This window comes from Amblyomma maculatum, chromosome 5, assembly GCF_055883805.1.
Source record: "Amblyomma maculatum isolate TAMU_Amacu chromosome 5, ASM5588380v1, whole genome shotgun sequence".
Classification (NCBI taxonomy): domain Eukaryota; kingdom Metazoa; phylum Arthropoda; class Arachnida; order Ixodida; family Ixodidae; genus Amblyomma; species Amblyomma maculatum.
Window position 1 is genome coordinate 59,588,598 of NC_139348.1, and position 27,288 is coordinate 59,615,885.

The 27,288-nt window shown below is 48.3% G+C and overlaps 1 protein-coding gene across 3 annotated transcripts in view; it reads right to left on the bottom strand.

Moving 5' to 3' along the window:
• Positions 1 to 27,288, bottom strand: part of Dic1 (Dicarboxylate carrier 1) — a 63,361-nt gene that overhangs the window by 8,937 nt on the left and 27,136 nt on the right. For all 3 annotated transcript variants that reach the window (XM_084603752.1, XM_084603753.1, XM_084603754.1), the window contains exons 7-8: positions 18,155 to 18,247; positions 2,330 to 2,410 (exon numbers count right to left, since the gene is read on the bottom strand). In XM_084603752.1, coding sequence (XP_084459878.1) covers positions 2,330 to 2,410; positions 18,155 to 18,247 — 174 coding nt within the window. The remainder of the gene's footprint in view (positions 1 to 2,329; positions 2,411 to 18,154; positions 18,248 to 27,288) is intronic.

A 27,288-nucleotide genomic window follows, 5' to 3' on the forward strand; every position in this document is an offset into this window, starting at 1 on the left:
TCGGAGGGTGCTTACTTATTTAGGCACAAAGAACTGCATTATTGTGGCCTGCTTTTTTGTGTTGATCGCATTCCGTATCACGCCCTGTTCCACAGTTTGCAAACACTCAACAAGGGCAAACCCACTGCCCTCAATAGCAATGCACTGGCGGCGCAGTAAATCTAACGCAGCAAGCGCTCCCAGTGAAGTCTGAACGTTCTCATCGTCTGCAATGTCAGCCTGAGCTTCGTCTGCGGGATGTTCAGAAACCTCCGTGTCCGTCAATACAGCCGTGGTCCGTGCGATGTCGTCGCCGCCTACGAAATCTACAGTTATTGTTGTGGGCATGTCACCAACATGACAAGAAAAATCGTTCCAGGCTTCATCGAGCTCGAGGAGCTCTGCTTCTGCTTCGTAGGCATCGTCAACATCATCACTTGCTGCATGGGCCTCTGCTGGAACAAAACCTGCGTGCCGAAAGCAGTTGGCAATCGTTTCACCTTTCACGTTGTCCCATGCTGCTTTAAGCCTCTGGATTGCTCCTAGCAAGTCAATCTTCAACTCCTGCTTCCTACGAAGAAGAGTGTCAGTCTCCTCTTGTAAATTGTCTTGAAGGCCCTGATGACGCCCTGATCTAAAGGCTGCAGCTTGGCTGTAGTGTTAGGCGGAAGAAAGCAAACTTCAATGTTATTGAGTGTGACATCTGTGTTGTTTGCGGTACAGTTATCAACGAGGACGCACACTTTGAGACCCTCGCGCACGAGCTCGCAGTCCAAAGCATGCAGCCACTTCGCAAAAAGTTCACACATCGTCCAATATTTCTTGTTGGAAGCATACTCTACGGGGAATATGCGGCCCCGTTTCATGCATCTCAGCGTTTTAATTCTCCCGATGACGAAGGGTCGCAGCTTCACAGTGCCGTCCATGTTGGCGGCAAGCAAAACAGTGATCTGAGCCTTTCCTTACTTCCCGCCATGGCACGGCTCTCCACGCGCGTCAAGAGTATGCCTGGGTAACATCTGCCAAAATAGGCCTGTTTCGTCCACATTGAAGATGTCCTTGGGCTGATATTTTGCAAGGATTTGTGGCCACTCCTCTTCCAACCACTTTTTGATGCACTCGCAGTTAACCGTCTCACTTTCACCAGAGCTCGTTTTGCCTACGATGTCACAGCGTGCCTTGAACCTTTGCAGCCATCCGGAGCTGGTGACGAAGTTTTCTGCATCGAGGATACAAGCAAAGTCTTTCGCTTTTTGTTGAAGCATCGGTCCTGACACCGGTATGTTTCAAGCTCCGACATCTCGAAAAACCATTTGTAGAGCGCCTTCTCCTTGTTGCCGGACGCAGGGGGACGAAGACACTGTGCACTTGTCCGTGTGGTCTCTTGTGCTTGTGCCTTGATGACAGCTTTGTTCTTGATAATGGTACTCAAAGTACTCCTTGGGATGCCAAAAGTCCGCAAGAACGCACTTCTTTTCGCCGTTCTCCACACGCTGAATTATCTCGAGCTTGGTCTTTAACGCCAGTGCTGCTCTTTTTTTCACGTTCACCGCCATCACAGTACTACACAGACCCGCGCACCACACTCTACACAACCACCGACGCAACTTTCACAGAACGCTATGACGACCACGCCGCTGCTAACACTGAAACACAAAAGACGCAAAAGGGCAAAAGCAACATTCGATCGTTCCGCTGCCACCGCTGCTCAAGTGGCACTGTCAGCGATTGTGAGATGCAAACGATTTCCTTTGGCTGTCTACTCTCAAGCCGCCGTGGCATGTGTCACTGTCAGCGCCTGCGAGGTAGTCCGGAACGTTTGCTGCGCCACATAACACACTTGTAGTGCAACGAAGCCTGCCTTCTGCTATTAAAGTGAAGCAGTGCTTGGCGTCGCAAAGTTCGTTATATCAGTTTTATGCCGAACCGCGTTCGCTATGGTAAGTTAAAAATACATGTTTGACAAAAATACTTCGGACAAGTTTGATATATCCAATAATTCGTTATATGCATATTTTTTGTATCGAGGTTTGACTGTACGTATTCTGAGCCTGTGCCGTTATCGAAAGTGTCGCTATCTCCCACACCTCCAGTCATCAAAATGATGGAAACGTCGAAACCAGATGTTACTATCACTTCCAGTTCCAGTGCTTCCACTATTCAGCTGACTCGAGGCCAGGGAAATAGTAACACCTCTGATAACGACGCAAACTCGGAATACGGGCCCTGCTCAGATAACAAAAAAGAGGCTGGTCCAGCTAAAATTAGAAAAAATTAAAAAAAATACTTCAGCCTGGCTGGTTTTGACTTCACCACAATGCGCAGACATTGAAGAGAGCCCAATGCTCACCCTGTATTCGCCGGGCTTAGCATTCATCATGCGTGTCTTCATGACATCCAGGGGCTGCGTCAATGTCGTAGCGATGCCCGCCTGCAAAGCAGAGAGAAAAGCACTCTTTTACTCGTGCTGTGAAGGCAAGAGCGTCGACAAGACACAATCGGACCACTTAAGAAACAAATCAAAACTGCTGCAGACTGCAATGCGGAATGCATATGTTCTATCGCAATCCCTACAGTAAGCAAGGTAACTGGAGGCAGGCAGCTTTTGTCGAACAATGGGCGCAAAATTCTAACGAACAAACCCACCGTAACGACAGGAGAGAAAGAAGGCACCAACACAGGCCTCCGTCCTGTCGTTTCTACGGGTTTGTTTCCATTTGACCACCCACCAAATGGCCTACAATTGTACTCCGTTTCATACATCAGGTGCAACTCAGCAATAGTTATGCAAGTAGTCTTCAAGAAAAAAAAAAAGGAGGCGTATCACTATGCGCTCATTTTGTGGCCGTGTGGTTCCTGCGGAAACGGGCTCTATTCTGAGCATACACGTTTGCAATAACTTGCTTCGCATGCCTAGACATCTTCACAGTGCAGATCTTATAGCAAAAATGAGCACCGAAGAACCATTTTCTCAAAAAGAGATGCGCAGCGCGGAGGGCACAGCCAGCGCCATCTAGTGGCACAGTTGGCAAGGTTGCGGTGCAGCGAAAACGCGACACGAACAAGAATGACATAGAAAACGTACAAATTCACTGAATCGGATCTTTCTCCCTAAAAAAGGTGCTCTTTATGAAGTTGATGGCAAATGTAAGAGGTATTAGTAGAGTCTCTAGAAGTATTTGCTAGTCTGCCGTCCGAGCGGGGTTCCCTACGGAACCGGTTGGCCGCTTCCCGGATGAAAGCGCAGGGGGCGCTGCACGCATTCGGAGCGTGGTCGCGTTGTGTACGTGGTGCTGTGACGGTTGTGCCGTATACTGCGAGTCTGCGCCGCGCTGATCCGTTGGTGCCGTGGCAAGGCTCGTGCGCCACGTGCAATTCTTTTCGCTCGCGAGCCGGAATGCGTCCAAATTAGCTAGCATGTGTGCAAGTGTGCCTTTTTTATGGATATGTGATCGCGTCATGTCCAGACGGGGTAAGCGTGATAGCACGTGTTTCTTGCCCGGGTGCAAGAGCGGGTAGCGCTCGTGCAAGGTGAAATGTTCTCTCTTCAGGACACCGAAAGACGCAGGGAAGAGGCAAGAGTGGGAGCGCAACATATCAAGCACGATGGCAATAACATTGTTTATTGCCTCAGCTAGGGCATAAAGGAATATGTAAAACAAAAATTAAAAGGCGTAATAAATGAAAGAAAACAGGTTGGCTGTGTTCTAATAAAGTTCAAGAAAGAACGATGATAAGGCCCTTGCGTGCAAGCAATGTACGAAGAGGGGTTGCTCGGCGAAAGGCCCACTGCTGTCAGGTGCCGATATTGTCGGCTTCAGTGGCGGGCAAACCCACAAGTGGTGAATATCTTCCTCATTACTTTGTGAGTTGCAGACAGGAAATCCTGGACGTTGATATAAATATCGGAGGATCCGGATCGGGGTTGCCCTCACATTACTGTAACACGATGCTAGTGTCGACGTTTGTGAGCGACACTTCAAACCCTAGCTGCTTTACTGAGCGAAGTTTTAAGACAGGTAAAGATAATTGAGATTCCCCGGGATGTTATGCAACTCAAGAAGGATACCATCTCAACGCTGTTTCCTGACACTCCAAAATACTTGTTGCAACCCCTGCCTCTCAAGAGAAAGGAGCGCAACTTATACGAGCAAAAACAGTCAGCAGGGAGACCTGCAGAGAAAGAAAAAAAGCGCACTGATCCTGAAGCATCAGTGGAGCCAGTTGAAGAATACAGCGGTGGTGGATCGTGTGACACGAGTCTGCTCCAGAAATGCAGAAAGCTGCATGCCACCGCCACTGGGGACAAATGTCGATCTTTCTGATGTTGAGCAATTAACATTCGCATACTGCCACTCAAGCGAGGACGAATCTTCGGAGGCAATCTACGCAAATCGGCGAGTTCTCTTCTATCGCAGTGATACAGGTGAAGCTACCATGAATGCTGCTGTGTGCATTCGAGGAAACAGTCAAGGAGATAGCTGTAAAGTCGACAGAAGAGGTAATTAATCTTCTTCAGGACATTGCGAAACTCAGCTTGTGTCCTGGCAGCAGATTGAAGCCTATTACCAAGACCTTTCCCTCCTACAATGGGCGTTAATTAATTTGCGAAGAACTGTACCATTATTTCTGATGCAGCATGCATATAGCCTGCAAATACTTGCGAAAGTTAACTCAGAACACCCTGCCAAGAAGAAGAAAAAATTAAGAAACAGAATTTTAAATCTCGAGCAGTTTGTCGTACGAAGGACAAGGTGGCAAAGCTGGTAAAAGCTCTAGGTGAAATAAAAAATGAAAATGAACACCTTTCAAGCACAGCGTTTGAAAGAAGTGTTAGTGCCCTTCCTCTCAACTAACAGTTGGCTGTTAAAGTATGTTTTAGAGGTTGCAAAACGCAAGTCAACAAAAGTGATGACATACTCTGATGAGTGGCTACTAGGCTTCCTAAGCACCAAAGAATGCCTATCAGCAGTTTGCCTGAAGCGCGATGCGATTTGAAGGGCTCGGGTTCCCATCTTGTGTGCTTTAATTGTGAATGCATCCGAAAGTTTCCAGTTCTACATACGTGTTATAACTTAGCTAAACGTCCGAAGAAGTTAGGATGAAACTATAGCGTGAATGAAAACGCCGGAGACAGCGCTCTGTTGCTCGCACACATGGTCCTTGGAGCCTAGAATGTGCGTCTGGTATAGTCCTCCATGCAAGCGCAATTGTTTGCACAAAATCCTCAGTAGTCTTCATTACAATACGGCACGGCGGTAGCTTCAGCAGGATAATAGGGTATAAAAAGCAGCTTCGTTTTTACATCGGCTCAGAGGCATGCGCGCAAAACTTCGCTCACGAGAAAAAAAAAAAAAAAACATCGTCTCTGTGGTTATGGCAACAACCCGGCTGCGAATTCAATATTACGACTAAACTGAAATCGAAGACTTAAGAGCGGCATCGCATGTACAAGACACCTGACAATGAGCATGCAGCGAATGCATTTCGAAGCGCACGGGCGCGCGCGTCGTCTGCTCCGTCGGCAGTGGCACTCCGCTTCACCGCAGCGCCACCGCAGCGATCATTCAGCGGCCGCCTCCGTCGCGGCCGGCGGACGACAGACTAGCGATATTTCTAGGGACCCTAGTATTAGGCTTGCAGACAAAATAACTATTATTTCCTCTCGTCAAGAGCAGGCACTATTTTTCATCGCGGATGCGGAGAGTGCAAACAAGAGCTGTAGCTTTGGCAGTGTTGCACTTGATGTATGAAACGGAGTATACACTCTATTGAACTACATTGTATTTCCTCCCCGCCATGGTAGTGCAGTGGTTAGGGCGCTCGACTACTGTCCCCTAGGATGCGGGATTCAATTCCGGCCTCGGCAGCCGCTTTTCGGTGGAGGCGAAAAGCAAGGCGTCTGTGTGCTGTGCAATGTCAGTGCACCTTAAAGATTCTCAGGTAGTCCAAATTTCCGGAGCCGTTCACTACTGAGTCTCTCATAGCCCAAGTCGCTTTGGGACGCTACACCCCACAAACTAAACCACAAACCGCACCAAACCAAAACTTCCGCACTTTCCCTGGATGGTGCATGCACGGGTCAATGTCTGAAGCAAACATAAATGAATTTTTTAATCGTGCAGTGAAAAGGTCATCGCTTGTCCCTGTGTTGCTGAAGTTCGGCTCAAGTCACCAGAGGAACGCAAAGAGAACGATTTTACACCTGCGTATTCAGTTAGCGTCCCACCACTTGGCACAGGCTGGCACCTGTGTATTAGTAAACTATAACAACAAAGGAGCAACTGTAGCCCAGTTCTCATACACTTTCCACACTGTGAATGGAAGTCTAATGCCATAACCACTGTTAGACAACTGAAAGTGATACAGAACGAGGCAAATAAACTATAAGCTCTGGACCGGTATCTGTGCATGGGTTGAATTCCACACGGTGACCAACGTTTACAAGTGGTAATTGGTGATAAAACCCACGTTCCACCCTGGCTGCAGCAGTCGTGCTTCGAGGACTGTGACAACACTGTCACTCCTACAAAGTCTTTGTTATGAATGGGCCAATGGGCCATTTATAGTAGCCTCAGCTTACAAACGGTAAAAGCAACTGAGGAATGTACAGTCATGGAGACAACTTTCCGAGACACCGCAGCACTGTTTTAAAGCTGCTTTGGTGTCACTAGGCGGCAATGATATGGCCGAGGCTATGGTGGGTGATGAGTAGGCGCATCCATGTTGTATATGTTCACCTGAAGTACGGTCTGAGCATTTGTTGCGCGTAAGGCTAGGCTTTTTTCGAACTTTGGGGCTAGTGGTCGCTTTTGGCTGCTCACGGTTGCCAGAAACACGCGGCCCTCTTGCTCAATGTTGGCATCTTGCAAAATTTTGCCCATGACAATTGGGACCAAATAACTAGTACTACTAAACGAGTAACCCTCCAATTGGCTGCATCATGTAAAAGCTTTTTTTTCTGCGTACAAAGTTTAGAGGAAACAGCAGTTATTTTAATGAGGAAGGTACAGTAAAACCTCGTTAATTCGAAGTACTTGGGACCGCGAAAAGCCTTCGCATTAACTGGAGTTTCAAATTAGCAAAAATGAAAAAAAAAGTGAAAAATAATTGCACGATACCTTGGTGCATCAATACAGCCCCTTTATTTAGATGTTTACTTGACGTAGTCATTGATGCGTGACTGCTTGGTGCAGTAGTTCGCAGCACCGTAAGTCATGTCCTCCACTTGACTAACAATGCACAGCATATCACAGTTACACACTGTTACTCCAACTACACTCCACAAAAATGTGCACAATGTTTAGTGACTCTATGACCGCAGCTAAAGCAGGTGCACGCGCGGGTTCAGCATCAGGATCATCGTCTTCGGAATGTCCTCTGTCAGAAATCTCACTTTCGAAGTCTGCATATGACATTTGTACATCACATTCTGCATTCATGTAGTCCATAAAATTGCAACTGCCGTCGTCTTCAGCGATATCATTCAAGCACACACAAAGTGCTTTCCCTTCATTGTCTAATATACTAGCGGTATCAGACAAGTATCAGACAAATAATGATTGATGACATAGACAGGAAAAGTAGAAAGGTAGGCTTGAAAATCAATATGCAGAAGACTAAGGTAATGTTCAACAGCCTCGGGAAGGAACAGCAGTTTACATTAGGTAGCGAAATACTGGAAGTAGTAGGCGAATATGTCTACTTAGGACAGGTAGTAACCGCAGATCCGGACCACGAAAAGGAAATAACAAGAAGAATACGATTGGGATGGAGCGCATTTGGCAAGCACTCGCAGATTATGACTAGCAGCTTACCGGTATCACTCAAGAGGAAAGTATACAACAGTTGCATCTTGCCTGTACTCACCTATGGGGCTGAAACGTGAAGGCTAACCAAGAGAGTTCTACTTAAGTTGAGGACAACCCAGAGGGCTATCGAACGAAAAATGGTAGGGGTAACATTAAGAGAGAGAAAGCGTGCAGAGTGGGTCAGAGAAATAACTCAAGTTACCGACATTCTAGTAGAAATTAAGAAGAAGAAATGGACATGGGCAGGACATGTAGTGCGAAGAGAGGATAACCGATGGTCGCTGAGGGTAACAAACTGGATTCCAAGGGAAGGAAAGCGTAGCAGGGGGCGGCAGAAAGTTAGGTGGGCGGATGAGATTAAGAAGTTCGCAGGGGTCAAGTGGACGCAGCTAGCACAGAACCGGGTTAAGTGGAGAAATATGGGAGAGGCCTTCGCCCTGCAGTGGGTATAATCAGGCTGATGATGATGATGATGATCAGACAAGTCATTGCAACCGTCATTGGGCAAACCGGCATCTTCACACTTAGAAAACCCAGCTTGCTTGAAACAGCGCTGAATGAGATCACCCTTTACTTGCTTCCAGGTGTACGAAATTAAACAAATGGCACCTAAAAAATCCACAGAATATTCTTTGCCGTTGTCATAGCAGAGGAGGATCTTTTTCAACAGATGGTAGCGATATATCTTCCTTGCATGCAGGATGATTCCTTGGTCCAAGGGCTGAGATGTAGCGGTCACAATCGGTGGCAGAAAGATTAAGCTTAATCGCCTCCAAATTCTGGATATCACCGTGGGCTGGGCAGTTGTCCACAATGAAAACCACTCTCCGCCCCGATGCAGCAAACTTGCGGTCGAGGTGGCACACATACTCCTCGAAAAGTGCTGCTGCCATCAGGCCTTTCGGTTGCTTTTATAAAGCACATCGTCCTTGGAAGGGAGTCGCGCACTTTTGAAGCATCAAGGCTCTGCAGCTTTCCCAATGATTAGCAGTGGGAGCTCATGACTGCGGGACATATTCACTCCGAACAGTACATTTATCCTGTCCTTCGATTGTTTTTTCCGCTGACAACCGCATCATTTAGTGCAAACATCTTTGTTGGAAGCATTTTGTAGAACAATGCAGCTTCGCCTAAATTGTAGACATCATCCTCTGCATACTCTTGAAGCAGTGGAGCCAGTGTATGTGCCTTCCACTGCTCGACAACATTTGTGTCAACGCTCCCACTTTTGCCGCACACTGTCACGAATGCGAGGTTGTTATGGTCTTTAAATCAGCACAACCAGCCATTGCTGCACTTAAATTCCTCATGGCCCAACCGCAGGGCAAGCTCATTGGCATTTTTGCGTAGCAGCGTGCCATTATCAGGTACGTGCGCTGCATTTACATGCTGTAGCCATTTCAGTAGAGCGCCTTCAACGTCCGGGTAGGTTGGAAAACGAATTCTTGTTCACTTCACCGAATCGGTCTTTCCGTAAGCTTCGAGAACCTTCGCTTTGCTTTTTAAGATACAGTAGACTTCCTTTAAGACGAACTCCAAGGGACCATGAAAACCGTTCTTCTTATCAGAAGTTCGTCTAATCAGGAGTGCTTCCAAAAATGATGTTTGAGCATGCAGAGTGTGTCCAAATACCTCGTATATGAGAACAAATGAATAAAATGACTTTTCAGGAAAATAAACTGCAATATAAGCATTTATTGGACTAATGATTGTCCACTACACTTTGCAGTAGTAAGTCATCAGGCATTGTTGACTGTTACCCAGTCTGTTATCTTTTTTGTGTCTGTCGTGAAAATCGACAGCCTGCTACAAAAGCAGACATCTTGCTTAACTTTTGAAGATACCCTTCAGTGCCCTCACACTGTTCAAAAAGCTGCACTAAAGTGTCTAGGCAGGCATCAGCTGCATCACAGGTAACTAGTGCAGATTCAGGCATAACATTCAAGCTGTCATCTTCAGCAGCAGTTTCCGATGGTAGGTCAAGCACTTCTTCAATCAGTGCGTCCAGTGTGTCAGCCCTACACGTTTCCACACTTTCGTCAATGCTGACATACGCACTGATGTCAATGAACACACCCTTACTGCTCAGCGCGGAAACAATGCTTCTATCCTCCAAGTTCGCAGTACTGTAGTATCGTAGTATCGCAGTCACTCTGCACTGAGCAATCACTAAGCGCCACAAATCCTGCATGGCAGAAGGCATTGGCAATAGTGGCTTGAGTAACCTGCTCCCAGGCGCTCGTCAGTAAGTGGACAGCACTTAACAGGTTAACTGTGTACTCCTTACTGCTCTCCATGCAAATCAGCATCCTTTGCAGCACAGAGCGACGATAGTACCTCTTCAAGCTACTTATTACTCCCTGGTCCATAGGCTGCAGCTTCGCCGTTGTATTCGCTGGTAGAAACTCCAGTCGGATGGCATGAAGTCCGGCGACGTGGCCGTGTCCGGGACAGTTGTCAACAACAATAAGGACTTTTCTCTTCTGTCTCTGGAAGTGGCAATCCATCTCTTGAAGCCACTGCTCGAAAAGTGCCTGCGTCATCCACGCTTTTGAACTAGCCATGTACGTTACCGGCAGCGTTTTTATGTTTTTAAAGCAGCCTGGTGCTTTAGATTTGCCAATCACCAGCAACTTTAGTCTGTCAGTCCCAGTCATATTTGCGCCCACGAGGACCGTTACTCGAAGCTTGCTCCGTTTGCCCGCCACGCAGTCATCACCAGCAAATGCGAGCATTTTATTTGGGAGTAGCTGGTAGAAAAGCGCAGTTTCGTCCACACTGTATATGTCTTGAGGGTCATATTCGTCCATGAGTTCATTCATCTTGTTCTGCCTCCACTCGCTGCAGACCGCTTCATCCACTGCAGCGGCCTAGCCGACAACACAACGAAAGGCCAGTCCATGCCTTTTCCGAAAACGGTCGAGCCACCCATCGCTACACGCAAACTCGACATTCAGTCGCAGGGCAATTTCTTCCGCCTTAGCTTTCAGTAGCACTCCATTCACTGGCAAATTCGCACTGCGCGCTCTCTTCACCCAGGCAAGCAGAACGTCTTCAAGGTCTTTGTGCATAGCTGTGCGCATCCTCTTCCACTTCGGCGCAAACTCACCATCTTCCAAAGCACTGGTAATCCGCACTTCGTCCTTCACGATACCGCTCACGGTACTTTTCGCGATGCCGACCTTGCACGCTATTTCAGTCTTTGAAAGCCGGCCGGCGCGAACTTCGGTCAAAACTTCGGCCTTCTCACGAAGCTCAAGCGGCTTTTTTCGAGTTGTTGGCCGACTAGCCAAGGTAGCAACACGGCGAACACGGCACGCACGAAAACAAACAGCAGACACCACGAGGTGACAGCGTACAGCCTAGTAGAAAATTGCGGGGCACGACGCGCACACCCGCCATGAACAATGGATCTGTGCACTGCGTAGTAGGCGTCGTTGGCGGTCAGCAAAGGTGCGGAGCTCAGTAGCACTGGCATGACGACACTATCACGTGATCGCGCCATTGGGAAACGTCATTGGCTGCTTTTTCTTCACACCGTTTTTTTTTTCCCGCGTTTCGCTAGTTTTGCTGGCCGGGCCGCGCATGTTGTTTTTTTTTCTCTCCCTCTCTTCCTCTCTGCGCTCTGTTTCATCCTTGTCCGAGGTCGTACCAAGACAGCCGGCGCAACGCGAAACGCGAACCTACTCCTACTGCGAGGACAGAAGGAGTGAGCGGGGGAACGGTGGGAGAGGACGAGCAGCGGCACTTCTGCCTTCGTAGAATCGCATTTCCGACGCCGACGTGCTTGGGTCTGCATGCGTCGGCGGCACGGATGGTCGTGGCACTGAAAAGCTTTTTTTTTTTCCTGCTGAAGCGCTGCTCGGACGGTCGAGTAAGCTGCGCGGGTGGGGTGCGGCCGGCCGTGAAAATTCATCTTAACCGATTAGCGATTACAAAGTGTTCATCTTAAGCGGATTTTTTTTGCATTGATTCTATGGGGAACCAAACAAACGACCTCCACTGTTCATCTTAACCGAGGGTTCATCTTAAGCGAGCTCGCCCTAATGGGAGTCTACTGTAGTCGAAAGGGTTGATAGAGGCACGTTGTGTTTTTCTGCCAGCTGCGTTTTGTACCTCGTCCATTTTTCGGCCTCTTCAGTCAGGCACACCTTTTGGCAGAGTCAAGGCTTTATACTTGGGCATTTTCTTCTCAGAAACTCCGTGAACTCCAGAAACTCAGAACTCCGTTTATTCCAGCTACTGACCAAACGAAACCGCGCAAAGCTCCGGGGCCGGATGGCCTGACATACGAAGTGTTTAAAAATATTGACCAACCAGCTCTAGAGTGGCTGCTTGAGGCCCTGAATACAATTTGGACCTCTGGAGATGTCCCGACCCCTTGGAAACACGCTGAGGTGGTGCCAATCCCTAAGCCCGGGAAGCCTCCCACTAAGTTAAGCAACCGTTGCCCAATAGCGCTTACATCCACACTTTGCAAGCTACTAGAACGCGTTAGCTATGTGCCTGTCATGGTGGCTTGAAAGATACAACTGGTACCATCCAGCTCAGATTGGCTTTCGCCCTCATTTGGGCACTGAAGATGGGTTGGAACAACTTTCAAATATGGTACTATTGAGAGGACGATCCTGCAAAATCCGGACCATTTCAACAATGGACGTCCACAAGGCCTATGGCAATGTCAGCCACCCAGCGATTCTAGCCATTCTACGCTGGCTACATTTCCCACCCAGAGTATGTAACTTTGTAAGATCATTCTTAGAAGACCGATCTATTTCCATAAGGATTGGTAAAGAACGTGTTGGACACTCAGCATAAAGAGGGGTGTGCCTCAAGGATCTGTGCTAGCACCGATACTATTTAACATGACGCTCCTACCTTTGGCCTGGCAACTAGCAACCATTCGGGACATATTTTATCTGATGTATGCAGACGACGTCGCAGTATGGTCACTACACACGGATCTAAGCCGCCAAGAATTAAGCCTTCAGACGGCTCTTGACAAGACATCTGAGTGGTTCATGAAAATTGGCGTCGCCCTCTCAGTAGAAAAGACAAACTTTTGTCTATCACAAACCGATGGGATAGACGCAGGCTCTTACAAGTGCCATTATAGCTGTCATTGAACGGGCATCTGCTCACTACCACTTCGTCGATGCGAGTCCTTGGTGTCGAACTGGACAGTTCTGGTTCAGCAGCGCCATGGGTTCGATCTTGCCGACAGAAAGCCGCTAGTACACTGCACCTATTTCGGCACATAGCCCAGAAAACATGCGGCGCTTGCAGCAACATGGCTCGGACGTTAGTGCGATCTGTGTTACAGCCTCGGCTTGTCTATCAAGCCCAATTTCAACGTCTCACATCAAGAGATTAGGACCACATGGAAGCAGCCAATACAGAGGCAATGTGAGCCATCACTGGCCTCCCTCGCCTGACATCCATTCCCACTCTCCAAGCGGAGGCCCAGCTGAACACCATTGATGAGCTCGTCGAGCAGCGTCGTGCAGCGCGCTACCTGAAGCGTGAAGCTATTCCTGCAGCGTCTACATTAGCGCATTATTTTGATTCGTCTTGTACGCTGCTTGGAGCAATGGAACCTCCACAGAATCGGGCACAGATGACAAAGAACCGTTCGCTACGAGAAAAGCGCCGAGTTCAACATTCGGTGCAAGAAGCGGAGCCCGATCATTACACAGACACTACAGGGGCGCTTCAAGCTTACGTAAACGCAAGCACTGACTACGAGGTTTTACATACTACCCTCATTTCTCCATTTCTTCCTGAAATACGCCACATATGTTCATATAGAACAAAAGCAACGCACCTTTCTTCTCTAATAGCAGAGCTCGTTGCCATTCGCGACGGTTTGTCTACATTAGCAGACAGCCTATATGCTGCACCCCTGACCATTCTGATCTTGCATACAGAATCAAGCCAAGCAGTCCGAGCATTACGGAGTATAGCTAATACCTTCGACATTATCAATGATATCTGCAGAATTGTGCAAACATATCCTTGCCCTGTGCGTGTGGTGTGGGCTGCCCACACTACGCTCCGTCTCACAGAAACTGATGATGCATCCTGTTCCCAGAAAGTCACATACAGTCGAGCCTGCTTATAACGAACCTGAGCGTCACGCGGCGTCCGTTCGTTATATCCCGAAGTTCGTAGTAACTGGACCACAAACTAAAAAAGAGAAAAAAAAAAAGTTGGCGGTCAAAACACGAAATTTATTTCTTAGCAAAAAAGTCTGTGATGCTCGTCTGTTTCTGCAGCGCAGATGCGATGAGGGCGGTCTCCAGTTTATTTAAAGCACTAGCCTGCTCTTCGCTGAGTCCCTTGGCATAGGCAAGTTGTCTGAGGCCCTCTATATAGCCCATTGCTACAGATGTGCTTACGGGTGCTGGCTCAGACGTTTCATCTTCATCTGATTCTTCCGCGTCGCTCTCGGCTCGCACTTCAGAAACGATGCCTTTGTCCGTGCACGATTCCGCAATATCCGCGTCTTCATCCGCAGAAATAAAATCCTGCCAACCAATGCCAGGGCCTCCCATGTCGGAGTCGACGACGCGCTGCCACAAATCGCCGCCGGAATCATCATCATCGGAGGCATCAGGCCCGACGTCCGGTACTGCGTCGACGAAGCCAGCCTTGCGGAAACAGTTTCGCACGCAAGCAGTCGTCACCTCCGCCCAAGCCGCCTTCACCATCTCAAGGGCTGAATACAATGAAACTCGGAGCGGCAAGTTAGCGGCCGGATGGTCAACGGCGATGAGCAAGCGCTGCACAATGCGGCACCTATCAGTACAGTTCAGTCGTTCAGTCGTGTCTGACTCTTCGTGACCCTATTGGCCATGTCACGCTACGCTTTCCGGTCTCTCACTATCCTCCTAACATCACATAACTTCATCTGCAGTGCCTCGAGAATGCCATCTAACCATCGCATTCGCTGCCTACCCCTTCTCCGGCGACCCTCAACCTTTCCCAACATCAAATCTTTCTCCAGCGACTCCTCTCTTCTAATCAGATGACCAAAGTAGCTGAGCTTTAACTTTAGAATTTGACCCTCCAATGAGCAGTCACGGTTTATGGTCGACAATATTGACTGATTTGATCTTCTGGCAGTCCAAGGAACTCTCAAGAGTCTTCGCCAGCACCACAATTCAAACGCGTCAATTCTTCGGCGGTCAGCCTTTTTCACAGTCCAACTTTCGCATCCATACATCACAACTGGAAAGACCATAGCACGAGTTATACGGATCTTGGTTGGCAGACTAATGTCTCTGCTCTTTACTAGGCGGTCAAGGCTAACCATTGCTCTCTTTCCCAGAAGCAGGCGTCTCCTAATTTCATGGCTGCAGTCTCCTTCCGAGGTAATCTTGGAACCTATACGATGCCTTAAAGGAGCGTATTATGCCCAAATCAAGAGGCTGCACTTTAGAAGTGGTATTGGGCGGCAGGAAAAGTACAGTCACTGCCGTCAGAGACATTTACACGTGGTGTGCTGAGCAATTGTCGAGCAACAGCAGCACGCGCCTGCTTTGCCTCTGCATGTCGCGGTCAAACTCGCCCAGCCACTCTGCGAATAAATCCCGTGTCATCCAGGACTTAGTATTGTGCCTGTAGCACACGGGTATATGGTTCCGAAAGCAACGTGGCTTCTTGGATTTTCAGATTACAAACAGCATGCACCGCTCGCTGCCATTCATATTAGTGCACAGAAGAACTGTAACGCGCACTTTACTGTGTTTACCGCCAGCGCATGACTCCCCTTTCATGGAGTGCGTCTTGTCTGGAAGCATCTGATAAAATAATGCAGTTTCATCTGCGTTATACACATCCTGCTCCGCGTAGCTTGCAATAATGGCTCGGTTTGTTGCAAGTCAATTGGCAACGTCCTGGTCACTTACCAAACGCGCCTCACCGACAATCGATTTAAAAACAATCCCATGCTGCACTTTGAACCGATGTAGCCAGCCATTGCCTGGGCAGAAGTCGGGAAAATCTAGTAGGAATTCGAAGTCTTTGGCTTTGCCCAGCATCATTGGTCCACTTATCGGAATGTTGCGAGCCCGTGCGTCGACGAACCACTTCAGCAGCGCATCCTCTACGTCCGCATAGGTGGCCTTCCGCAGGCGCTTTCTGTCCGCTGTGTTGGCGTCGGAGCTGGTGATCTTTTCCTTATTCTTCAGAATTGTCGAGGTGGTTGATTTCGACACGTTGTACTTCTTCACCAGCTCGCAATTTTTAGCACCTTGAGACAGTTCCGTCACAATTGCTCGATTCGTTGCCATGTCCAGCGCTTTTCGTTTCGTGACCGCTGGAGGCAGGCAATTCCCGTCCACCATCCCGAATTATACGACTCAGGCCCGACAGATGAAGCACTCACACCACACACACGAAAATGACAACAAAGCGCCGCAACTGACGAAGCACATGCGCACGTGCGACAATCACGCGAGGCAAGCGAGGAAGTGCCTAAGGAATGGAACGGAACGGACACACAGCGGGGCACGGTATGCAGCGGGAAGACCAATGAGAGGCATCCCTGAGCATCAGTGCTGCCACCTGTTGGCTCCTACCGTAGTTGCTTTCAACCGCCCATGGCCTCTGAGATTACCTCCGCAAATCTCGGAGGCCACGAACCGTCACCGCCGTACTGAATGCGGCGCGCGCGTGCCGCTGCGCATTCAGTCCGCCCGTGCAAACAGTACAACTGCCCCACGCCCCTGGCACGGCCGCTCAATGGAACAGCCAGGAGACGAAACGACAAAACTTCGAAGACAATGCCGGCGGCCGGTGCCGTGGAGACAGGCGAAGACGAGGGAATGGCGAGAGGAGAGGGGAGCGGAGTTGCGAGGAGGGGCGGCGAGAGGAGAGGGGAGCGGAGTTGCAGAGGAGGGGCGGCAGCGTGGCCTTGGAGGCCACACCACGCGCCGACACTCGTAGGCAGCGCGCGTCGGCGAGCAAAGGGTAGCTCGTTTGCGAGGAGGATTGTGAAAACAGACCGAAAGGGATGGAAGCCCATCGTTATCTCGTATCGGGGTGCCGGGTTTACGCCGTCCATTCGCTGTAACCGATCGGCAGCGCTCATGGACGTTCGTTATACGTGCGATCTTGTGCCATTGAAGTAATGTATATTTTGGCGGTCGCTCCGGTCTCGTTCGTTATAAGCGAAAGTTCGTCTTAAGTGGGGCCGTTATAAGTGGGCTCAACTGTATCCTCTGCCTATGTTACAGTTGTCCGCAGGAGATACTGTAGTGCCTGCAAAAATTTTTCTTCGCCGCTCCACGCTTGCTTTAATTCCACCGTGTGGATCAAACCTTCCCGGCGGTTTAACTCGCCGTGAGAAGGTGGCGCTGAGAAGAATCCGCGTGGGTGCTGCGTTAACGCCTGCTGTAAAACCTTCCTGGACCACTCAGACTGCTCCCATGAACTGCCTTTTCTGCCCAGCCCCTGCTATGGAGGTCACACTAGACCACTTCCTAATGACTTGTCCTGGTCTTCGCGTGGCACGCAAAACACACCTTAGAAGCCACTCCTACAACCCTACCAGACCGCCCGACACAGGGGTATGGACACATGGCCCACACCACCGAGAGCTGTTGGCATTCATTGCTGCCACAGGTTTGTATCAATATATTTAAAACCTTATGCCGAAGAGCGAACTTGCGCAATAAAAAAAAAAAAAAAAAAACTCCGGGAATGAAGTCTGAAACGAAGAGCACAGCACATACACGTCCACTCAGGGCACAGAATAGGTAGAAATGCGGCGAAGACGACGAGACCGGAACGTGCGACGACTGCAACGCAAATGGTAGGCAAGGAACAATGGAAAAACGAAAAGATCTAGTGGTGCTAGTGGCACCTAGCGGCATCTCTAAAAACTGATTCTAGCCTCAGACACGCGCGTTGCATGGCAGAGATCACTGAGGTCGCAGTAAGTCTCGACGAATTAACAAAGTTTAGGCACGCTGACTGTTCAATTTATCCAGCGAGATTTTCATAGAAAATGTTCGGACTGCTGAAAACCTTCAAATTACGCGGGATTTCGAATAAGCCGAGTTCGAATTAATGAGGTTGTACTGTATGCATCATATATGCAGCTGTTTCAATTTTTCCTGCTCAATATCTCTGGACGAGGCATCCAAGGTTTTTGCATTCATACTAGTCAAACCAGTCATTCAATTAAAATTTACTAAACCACGCATGTATCCAAGAAGACACTATATACACAAGATAACCTTTCATGATAACACTATTTAGCCAATGGTGCGTGCAGAATATGGCTGAAATGTGGTATGTGCCTCCTGTAAGCATTCCGCGCTCGAAGACAGACTGCAGGAAGATGTGCAGGGGCTTACCGCCATTAGGCTTGACGAGAAGTGTGTCGTCAGACTGTCACTGAAGTATCCAGTCGTCAACAGAAATTGCTTGATCTGCTCGTAAAATGAGATCTGCGGGCAAGGGAAAGAAAACAAAAAAAAAGGATTAGTCAAATCCTGCTATAACGAGTGCTCCTAGAACAAAAAGTTTCACTACAGTGAACTACAGTATTCCCCACCAGCAGGCTATATACAGGGCTAATATAATTATCCCAACCCCCCCCCCCCCCCCTTCCTCCTCCAAGAAAACATTTATACAGCCAAAATATGCTTTCTAGCCTCGAAATAATGTCGCTCTCTCACTGGTCTCACCCAAATGGCGGCTCATATCAGTTTTGAACTTAATTAGTTGTACCGGCTATCCCTGCAGGATCAGATTTAACGAGTAGACATATGCACATAAGGATGTGATAGTGCCGCTGGTCCAGAGTTGCATGCATGCAAACCACACCTGTTGGTGCGAGGCTGCCTGGAGTTTTCTGTTCACTTCACTAATGAACATGCAAAAGAAATCGGTTGTTCATTCAGTTAAATCCAATGTTATTGCCTCGACGGCGAAGATGAAAACTAGGGATGTGCGAATTTTCGAAACATCAAATATGAATCACATATGTTTCTTATTGAATTCTTTTTGAAAAGCTGATACCCAAAATTTCCGAATATTAGAAAATTACCAAATACACCAAAAATGTCTTAATTCACCATAGTTTATTTACAAGCACCACATGAATTTGGAAACAAACAAGATAAACAGTGTTTGCTACCTTCCTTATAATTTTCTACTTTTCACTGATATCAAGCATTTGAGGACATTTTTTTCCCCACATTTGCATTCGATTCGTATTTGAAAACCTGGATATTTGCAAAGCCTTAGTAAAAACTGACGTACGATAAAAGGTGGCCGGCTCCAAAGCCCCTTTTGCTGTAGCTGTGGCACAGTTTGGAACATGCTAGGGCTAGAAACAGAGCAAGCAGCATGCAACAATTGGCCATCGCCCAGCATGAAACTGGCGTGGCTACAAGCGACCACCGTGCTGTCTTTCCTTTTTTTTTTTCAACAATTTTCTCGTGCGCCCAGTAAATGGAAAAGTGACAGCAGTCTAGGCTCAGTCTCAACAAATAATAACATCACCAGTATGTTCGTACCGCACATTTTAAAGAGACTATGAAGACTCTGAGCCCGGCATATCTCATAATGAATCCAATGTGCACGTGGTCCCTATTTCACGCACAGTGAGGTGGGCGCACACAGAAAAGAGCAGGAGTGCTTTAGAAATATGCGTGGAAAAACAATTATATATTTTAATAGCCAGTGCAGGGGCTACGTCTGTACTAAGCAAACGTGTAGTATGTGCATGTTCTAAGATTTCCTAACCGCTCACAAATTGCACTGCGGCCCTGATTTGAAGTGGAGAGAGGAGCAATGACAGTTTTTTGGAAATAAACGGTGCTCGCGAATTGTTCAGTCCAATCTGGCAATGTTGTGGTCCTCATTCGTTACAACCGACTTCCGCTTCAGTGAAGTTTTTCGTGGGTCGTACAGTCCAGCCCACTTATAACGAACTTGATCGTCACGCGGCATTTGTTCGTTGTATCTAAAGTTTGTAGTAAGTGGACAGGGTTCGTACAGGTGGCAAAGAAAAAAATTTAAGGATATTCAAGGAATTTCAAGCCCCCATAGGAGGATTTTCAAGGCCCCCTTCGAGGGCTTAATTTTTTTTTCCATGTCAAAGATCTTCAAACAGTGCTCTCAAAACGTCTGAAATATTTATTCCACAAAGAAAAAAAAAACATCACTACGCAGATTTGCTTCTATTGCACAGTAAAAAATTAAATATAGCTTCATAAAATATCACAGTGAAAGTTTGGTCATATCCCACAGAAAAGTAAAAAATTAGTTTTATAAAATTGTTGGTTATTTCCTATACCCTCAAAATATTGTCCACTGCTTCAACTGCCCAAAACAAAAAAATCCTTAGGAAGCAGCTCCTCAGGGCTACTTCAAGGGAGCTCCAGCGCATTTCTTCTCACCACAAGAAAACGCCTTTGCCACTTCACTGACCGGAAACATGCGCTGAAATAGCTTCCCTGCTTGGGATGACGACCGGTACGAAAAGTGGGATGTCACAACTTTCAGAGTCCAAAGAATTTCAGCGTCAGTGACAAGCTCGTGCGCTTTGCAAGCATCGTTTAGGCTTGGCGACTGCGAGGAACACGCGCTAGTAGACTGCTCTACCGCGACCGGCGTCAGGTACCTTTTCAACGCGCTCCCTTGCGCTACCTTCGTTGCGCCAATATGCTTGCCGCTTTTCATGTGACTTTTTAAAGCGGATTCACCCATGGCAGTCACATCCACAGTTTTACCGCAAAGCTTGCACTTAGCCCGATGCGGACTCGTTGTATCAGGCGCAATCCACTGCTTGTATTCGTCATGGTGGAGCCACGTAGCCTGAAACTTGCTCTTTCCGGGCATTGTATCACATATGAAAATATCACGTGCGCTGACAGGCAGAAGCCACGCTCATTCCAAAAATGCAAGCACTAGGGCAACGTCAGCGTAGGCACGGCCGCACGGCTCGGTAAACCTATCTAAAAACGTTGGGCTCGGTGAGTGATGGCGATGCGATACCGATGGGACGACGCAGCCGCGCGCCCACTGCAGTGTTTCCAGCCGCCTAACGAGAATGCGCTAAATAGGCTAAAAATCGATACGTTTCCTTCCCCGCAGTTCATTAAGAACTCAGTCAAGAAAAGTTTAGCAACAAAAACGTTATCATGATGAAAAACACCAGTTCAAATTTAGTATTCAAGGAATTCAAGAATCTTCAAGGACCAGTCATAAATTCAAGGTTTTTAAGGGCCTAGAAAACAGACTTCCGTAATTCAATGGTATTCAAGGTTTTCAAGCACCCGTGCGCACCCCGAGTGGACCACCTATAATACGGGCAAAAAGAGCAAGTGAGACGAAAATTAGCTTTATTTTTGAAAGAAGTCCGTGATGCATGTCTGCTTCTTCAAAGCTGATCGCATCACTGCCGTTTCTAATTTTTCCAGCGCGGTAATATGTTCATCGCCAAGGCCTCTGATGCACACAAGTTCTTTAAGCGACGCGATGTAACCGATCGCGGTTGAAGTGCTCACAGCAAACGACGGTAGAGCAGCATTCTCGTCATCGTCCTAGTCGGTCTCTGGGCAGTCAGGAAGGGCTCGCACTTCACGCACAATAGCTTCGTCAGTGCATGGCTCCGCAATGTCGGCGTCGTCATCAGCAGAAACGAAATCGTCCCAGGCAACGTCAGGTCCGGCCATCTGCGTGTCAACGACGCGTTGCCACAAGTCCTTGTGCGACCATAGATCACCCACCGGAAGGCCGGTAGGTGATCTATGGCGTCCTCGGTGCCTGAGACCATAAAACCCACCTTGCGGAAGCAATTTGCTATGCACTCCGCAGTGAGTTCCATGCACGCCGCTTTCAACATCTCCACGGCGGCAAGCAAGCTGATGCGAACTGGCATGGCAGCATCAATCGCGATCAACAAGCATTGCATGACGCGCCGCCGGTAGCACACCTTGAACGCATGAATGATGCCCATATCCAGCGGCTGAATTTTGCAGGTTGCATTGGGAAGCAAGAAGAGCACTGTCACCGCACTCAAGGAAGGCTGCACATGGTGCGCTGCACAGTTATCCAGCACGAGCAGGACCTTCCTGTTTTTTCGTGCCATGTCGCGGTCGAACTCGACAAGCCACTCGGCAAATAAGTCACGACTCATCCAGGCTTCTGTATTGTTCCTGTAGCGTACGGGCACGTAGCTTCCAAAGCATCGCGGCTTACGTGACTTGCCAATGACAAAAGGCAGCCGCCGGTCACTGCCGTCCATATTGACCCACAGAAGAACGGTTATGCGCAACTTGCTGTTCTTCCCTCCTGCGCACTTGTCGCCTTTCAAGGCATGCGTTTTAGATGGCAACATCTGATAGAACAACGCAGTCTCGTCGGCATTGTAAACGTTCCGTGGAGCATAGCTCGTGATTGTTGGGAGGTTGTCGGAAAGCCACGCATCGACGTCCTCGTTGTTCACAGACGCGGCCTCGCCGACGACCGCCTTGAAAACAATTTCGTGGCGAGCCTTAAACTGGTGGAGCCATCCACTGCTTGGGCTGAAATCGGAAAAGTCCAAAAGGAAGGCGAAGTCTTTAGCCTTGGAGAGCATCAGCGGTCCACTGATCGGAACGTTGCGAGACCGGGCGTCAGCGAACCACTTCAGCAGTGCATCCTCAACGTCCGCGTAGGTCGCCTTCCGAAGGCGCTTTCTAGTCGTCGGGTCGGCATTCACAGTAGCACCAAGAATCTTTTCCTTGCCCTTAGCAAAGGTTGAAATGGTCGATTTCGACAGTCCGTACTTCTTGACCAGTTCGCAGTTTTTTGCACCTTGAGCAAGTTCATTAACAATGGCCATCTTCGTGTCGATGTCAACAGCTTTCCTTTTAGTATCTGAAGAGGTCGGCATACAGTCCTTCATCGCACCAGGTGCAAGTCAAGCCCTCGGGCTCGCGCGTTGAGACAGCCTTCAACTCCCCGATTTGGGAAAGGCACGGATGCGGCAACGATGTCAACACAGTGCCATCGCACAGAAAGAATCGACGGCGCAATGCCCTCAGCGCGGGGTTGCAACGGCGCAACAAATGAAGAACCGGTTTGAGCCAGTAGAGCAGGTGCCTGACTTTCCGGATTGGCCGACGCAGATCACGTGGATGCATCACAAAGACGCGGGCGGCGCCACTTTCTCTTTCGTCACAGCGCGCGCGCGATTTTTCGTTTTTATTTTTCAATGCGCGCTTTTTCTTTTACTATATTTTACCCGCAAAGGAGCGCCGGGGGACGCTTTGCGCGCTCTGTGTTCGCGTCGCGTCAGGGGAACACAAAGTGCGCGAAATTCGACTTCCGGGGGTTCGCAGTCGAGCGAAACTGCGCCAAACACCGCCGGCTCGGTCAACTACGGGGCCTGACAGCTTCGCGTTCGCTCTAACCGAGTGTTGAGGCCACAACAGTTCGTTCTATGTGAGACACTGTGCCATTGCCCCAATATATATTTTGACGGTAGCACCGCCCTCGTTCGTACTAAGCGAGCGTTCGTTATATCTGCGGCTGTTCTAAGTGGGCTGGACTGTATTAGCCTAACTGTGGCAGGATTCAACTACAGTCGCCGACCGATTATTCAGACCTCACGGGGACCGCCGAAAAATCCAAATAAACAGGAGTCCGAAAAAACAAAATCAGAAAAAAAAAAAAAAAACTTTATTTCTATGCACTGGCATGCCCTATGCACTTATTCAGGCCCCGCAATTGGCTGGAAAAAATCGTGAATACGCTGCTGGACGCTCCTCTGTTTGCGAGCAATCAGATCGGCCTGAATCTCAGAAAGGGTCGCTGTCACTTTAGGCAGCTGCAAGCATCGTCACCGCATTCACAAGGTCCACGTGCGACGGCAGCGGAACAGGTGGTGCGTCGTCCTCTGACTCAGATTAGTCGTCAGGCGGGACAGCAGACACCTGACGAATTATCTCGTCATCGTCCAGCTCCGTGCATGTAAGTGCTGCACTGTCGGCATTTGAAAAGTTCCCAAAGGTGACTGCGTCTGGGATCAACCTGCCGCCACTGCGCAAGTCTTGCAGCACATGTTCGCCATCTGTGGGAAGCATGTCGGACGGGTAGATCCTGGGCCGTGGCATCCGCTTCACCAACTCCAACAAATCCAGCATGCCGAAAGCAGTTTCAGAGTGTGGCTGCAGTCACTGCCTTCCAGGCGTCAGCAAGCATGCTGATCGCCGACAGCAGAGGTACAGCATACTGCTTGCCGGCGTCAATGCACAGAACCATACGACTCAGCAAGCGTGTTCTGTATAGCACCTTCAAATTTTTAATCACACCCTGGTCCATGGGTTGAAGGACGCTCGTTGTGTTTGGTGGCAGGAATTCCAACTGAATGGACTCCAGGTCATCAATGTGGCCATGAGCACCACAATTGTCCACAAAGAGTAACACCTTGTGATTTTGGGCCTTGAATTTCTGGTCCAGCTTGCGTACATAGGCAGCGAAAAGATGCAGCGTAATCAAAGCTTTCGAGCTGGCTTCATACCACACGGGCAATGTTTTTACCCCCTTGAACCATCTCGGGCTCTTTGATTTCCCAATCACAAGAATTGGGAGCTTTTCGTTTCCCAACATGTTGCTGCCAACCGTCATTGTGACCCGGTCTTTGCTATGCCTTCCGCCGTGGCAGGGGTCGCCAGTCTTCTCGGGTAACATCTTATAAAAAAAGGCCTGTTTCATCACAATTGAAGACATCATGAGGCGAAAATCGGTCCAGCAACGACTCCAGTCTGTCGGAGCAGTAATTTGTTACAAGAGTCCAACGGCACCACTCTCGCCGCACATCTTCTTGAAAGTGAGGTCGTACCTCTTCTTAAAATTGCGTAGCCAGCCATCACTAAACTTAAAACCTTTGATACTCATACGCAGTGCGAGGGCCTCCGCCTTTTGTTTGAGAAGATCACCCGACACTGGGATCCTCTTTGCAACTGTCGCACACAGCCACATATGGAGCACTTCTTCGAGCTTCAAGTGGCTGCTCTCTCTGAAATTTTTTCTTTCCAGCACTGAAGAAGACTTCAATGACTCGTTCAAAACATTCATTTTTTTTTCATATAGTCCGACACAGTCTGCTTCGATATGCCAAACTCCCGGGCAACTTCGCTCTGCGGGCTGCCATTCTGCACTTGATGGATCATGGCAATCTTCTTCGCCATTGTCATCGTTGCGTATTTGCCGCGCTTCTTAGCTAATTCCCTGGTGATGACTGCCCCGATGTTGGCGCCATTCCAGTGTGCTTCGTTGGTCTCACTGCTAGGCGTACACAACACACAAGGAACACAAGTAGAATGAACACTGCACACTATAACTACACCGCACGCCGTCACAAGGAAGAAAGAAGAGACGACCGGGCCAGCGGCTACTGGATTTGACCTGGATTTGGATGGGCAAGACTGAAACTAGCCATTGTGCTGGAACACACAAAAACGATGATGATGAGTAGACTGCGCTCCTACCGCGGTAAGGAGGCTCATTCCAAAACAGAAATGGCGCTCCATTCTTCAGTCAGCGTCAGTGTGGGTAGCTGCTGTCGATCGAGTTGGCTCGAGTAGGGTTCGAAAAAGCAAATTAGAGGTTGCAAAGTGTCCGAAATTTCGGTATTTGTTATGCATTGGAAGGGTGACGGTGCCGCGAAGCAATCCGAATAATCGAGTATATGTCTGAATTTTCGGAGTCCGAAAAATCAGTCGGCGACTGTAATACTTGCTCCCTGACCTTGCACCCGTTCAAAGAGGCTGCTACAACAATTCACATAAGCACGGCAGGAGAACAATAATCAGTAAATTCGTCTTAAGCACACTCGTGCACAAAAGCAGTCAGACATTAAACAGGATACATTAAAGAGTTTACTAGAGCGATATCACCCGTTTTCTGGTCACATAACTGTAGCCCAAAAAGTGTCTTGTAGCAAGTGCCATCTTTTAAGTAAAGAGCACACACAAGAGCACAACCTGCACCACCACATCCCCTCCCACTCCATGAGTAGGGTGTGTAGCAAACCACTACAGTGCAGTCCACTTATAGCGAAATTGAAAAAATCTAAAAATCCGATCGTTATAACCGATTATCATTATATCTGGACTGGCGAAAAAAAAAAGCACACCCACATATTTTTTCACGCATGTAGGCTTGCCTACTTGCGATGAGTAAATCGGATTGAACAATGCCAATCATCGTAAAGAGCACTAAACACTTTATTACATTATACATTAATAGCCATAAAATAACTTCATCATCATCAGCCTGACTATACCCACTGCAGGGCGAAGGCCTCTCCCATATTTCTCCAATTAACCCAGTTCTGTGCTAGCTGCATCCACTTGACCCCTGGGAATTTCTTAACCTCATCCGCCCACCTAACTTTCTGCCACCCTCTGCCACGCTTTCCTTCCCATGGAATCCAGTTTGTTACCCTAAACGACCATCGGTTATCCTCTCTTCGCACTACATGTCCTGCCCATGCCCATTTCTTCTTAATTTCCACTAGAATGTTGGTAACTTGAGTTATTTGTCTGACCCACTCAGCACGCTTCCTATCTCTTAATGTTACCCCTACCCTTTTTCGTTCCATAGCCCTCTGCGCTGTCCTCAACTTACATAGAACCCTTTTGGTTAACCTTCAAATTTCAGCCCCATAGGTGAGTACAGGTAAGATGCAACTGCTGTATACTTTCCTCTTCAGCGATACCGGTAAGCCGCTAGTCATAATCTGCGAGCGCTTGGCAAATGCACTCTATCCCAATCTTATTCTTATTTCCTTTTCATGGTCCGGATCTGTGGTTACTACTTGTCCTAAGTAGACATATTCGCCTACTACTTTCAGTGCTTCGCTACCTAATGTAAACTGCTGTTCCTTCCCGAGGCTGTTGAACATTACCTTAGTCTTCTGCATATTGATTTTCAAGCCTGCCTTTCTACTTTTCCTGTCAGGTCACCAATCATTCTTTGCAGTTCATCTCCTGAGTTGCTTAGCAAGGCAATGTCATCAGCAAATCGAAGATTACTGAGGTATTCTCCATCTACCCTTATCCCTAACTGCTCCCATTCCAAGTCTCTGAATACTTCCTCTAAGCAAGCTGTGAATAGTACTGGGGAGATCGTGTCTCCTTGCCTCACACCTTTCTTTATGGGAATTTTGTTACCTTCTTTATGCAGAACTATGGTTGCTGTACAGCCACTATATATATCTTCCAGCACTTTCACTTTCACGTATGGCTCGTCTACGCTCTGATTTCGCAATGCCTGCATCACCGCAAAGGTTTCTACTGAGTCAAATGCTTTTTCGTAATCAATGAATGCTATGTATAAGGGCTGGTTATATTCCGAGCATTTTTTTATCACCTGATTGATGGTATAGATATGATCGATAGTAGAGTACCGTTTTCAAAACCCTGCTTGATCCTTCGCTTGATTACAGTCTAAGATTTTCCTGATTCTATTAGCGATTACCTTAGTAAAT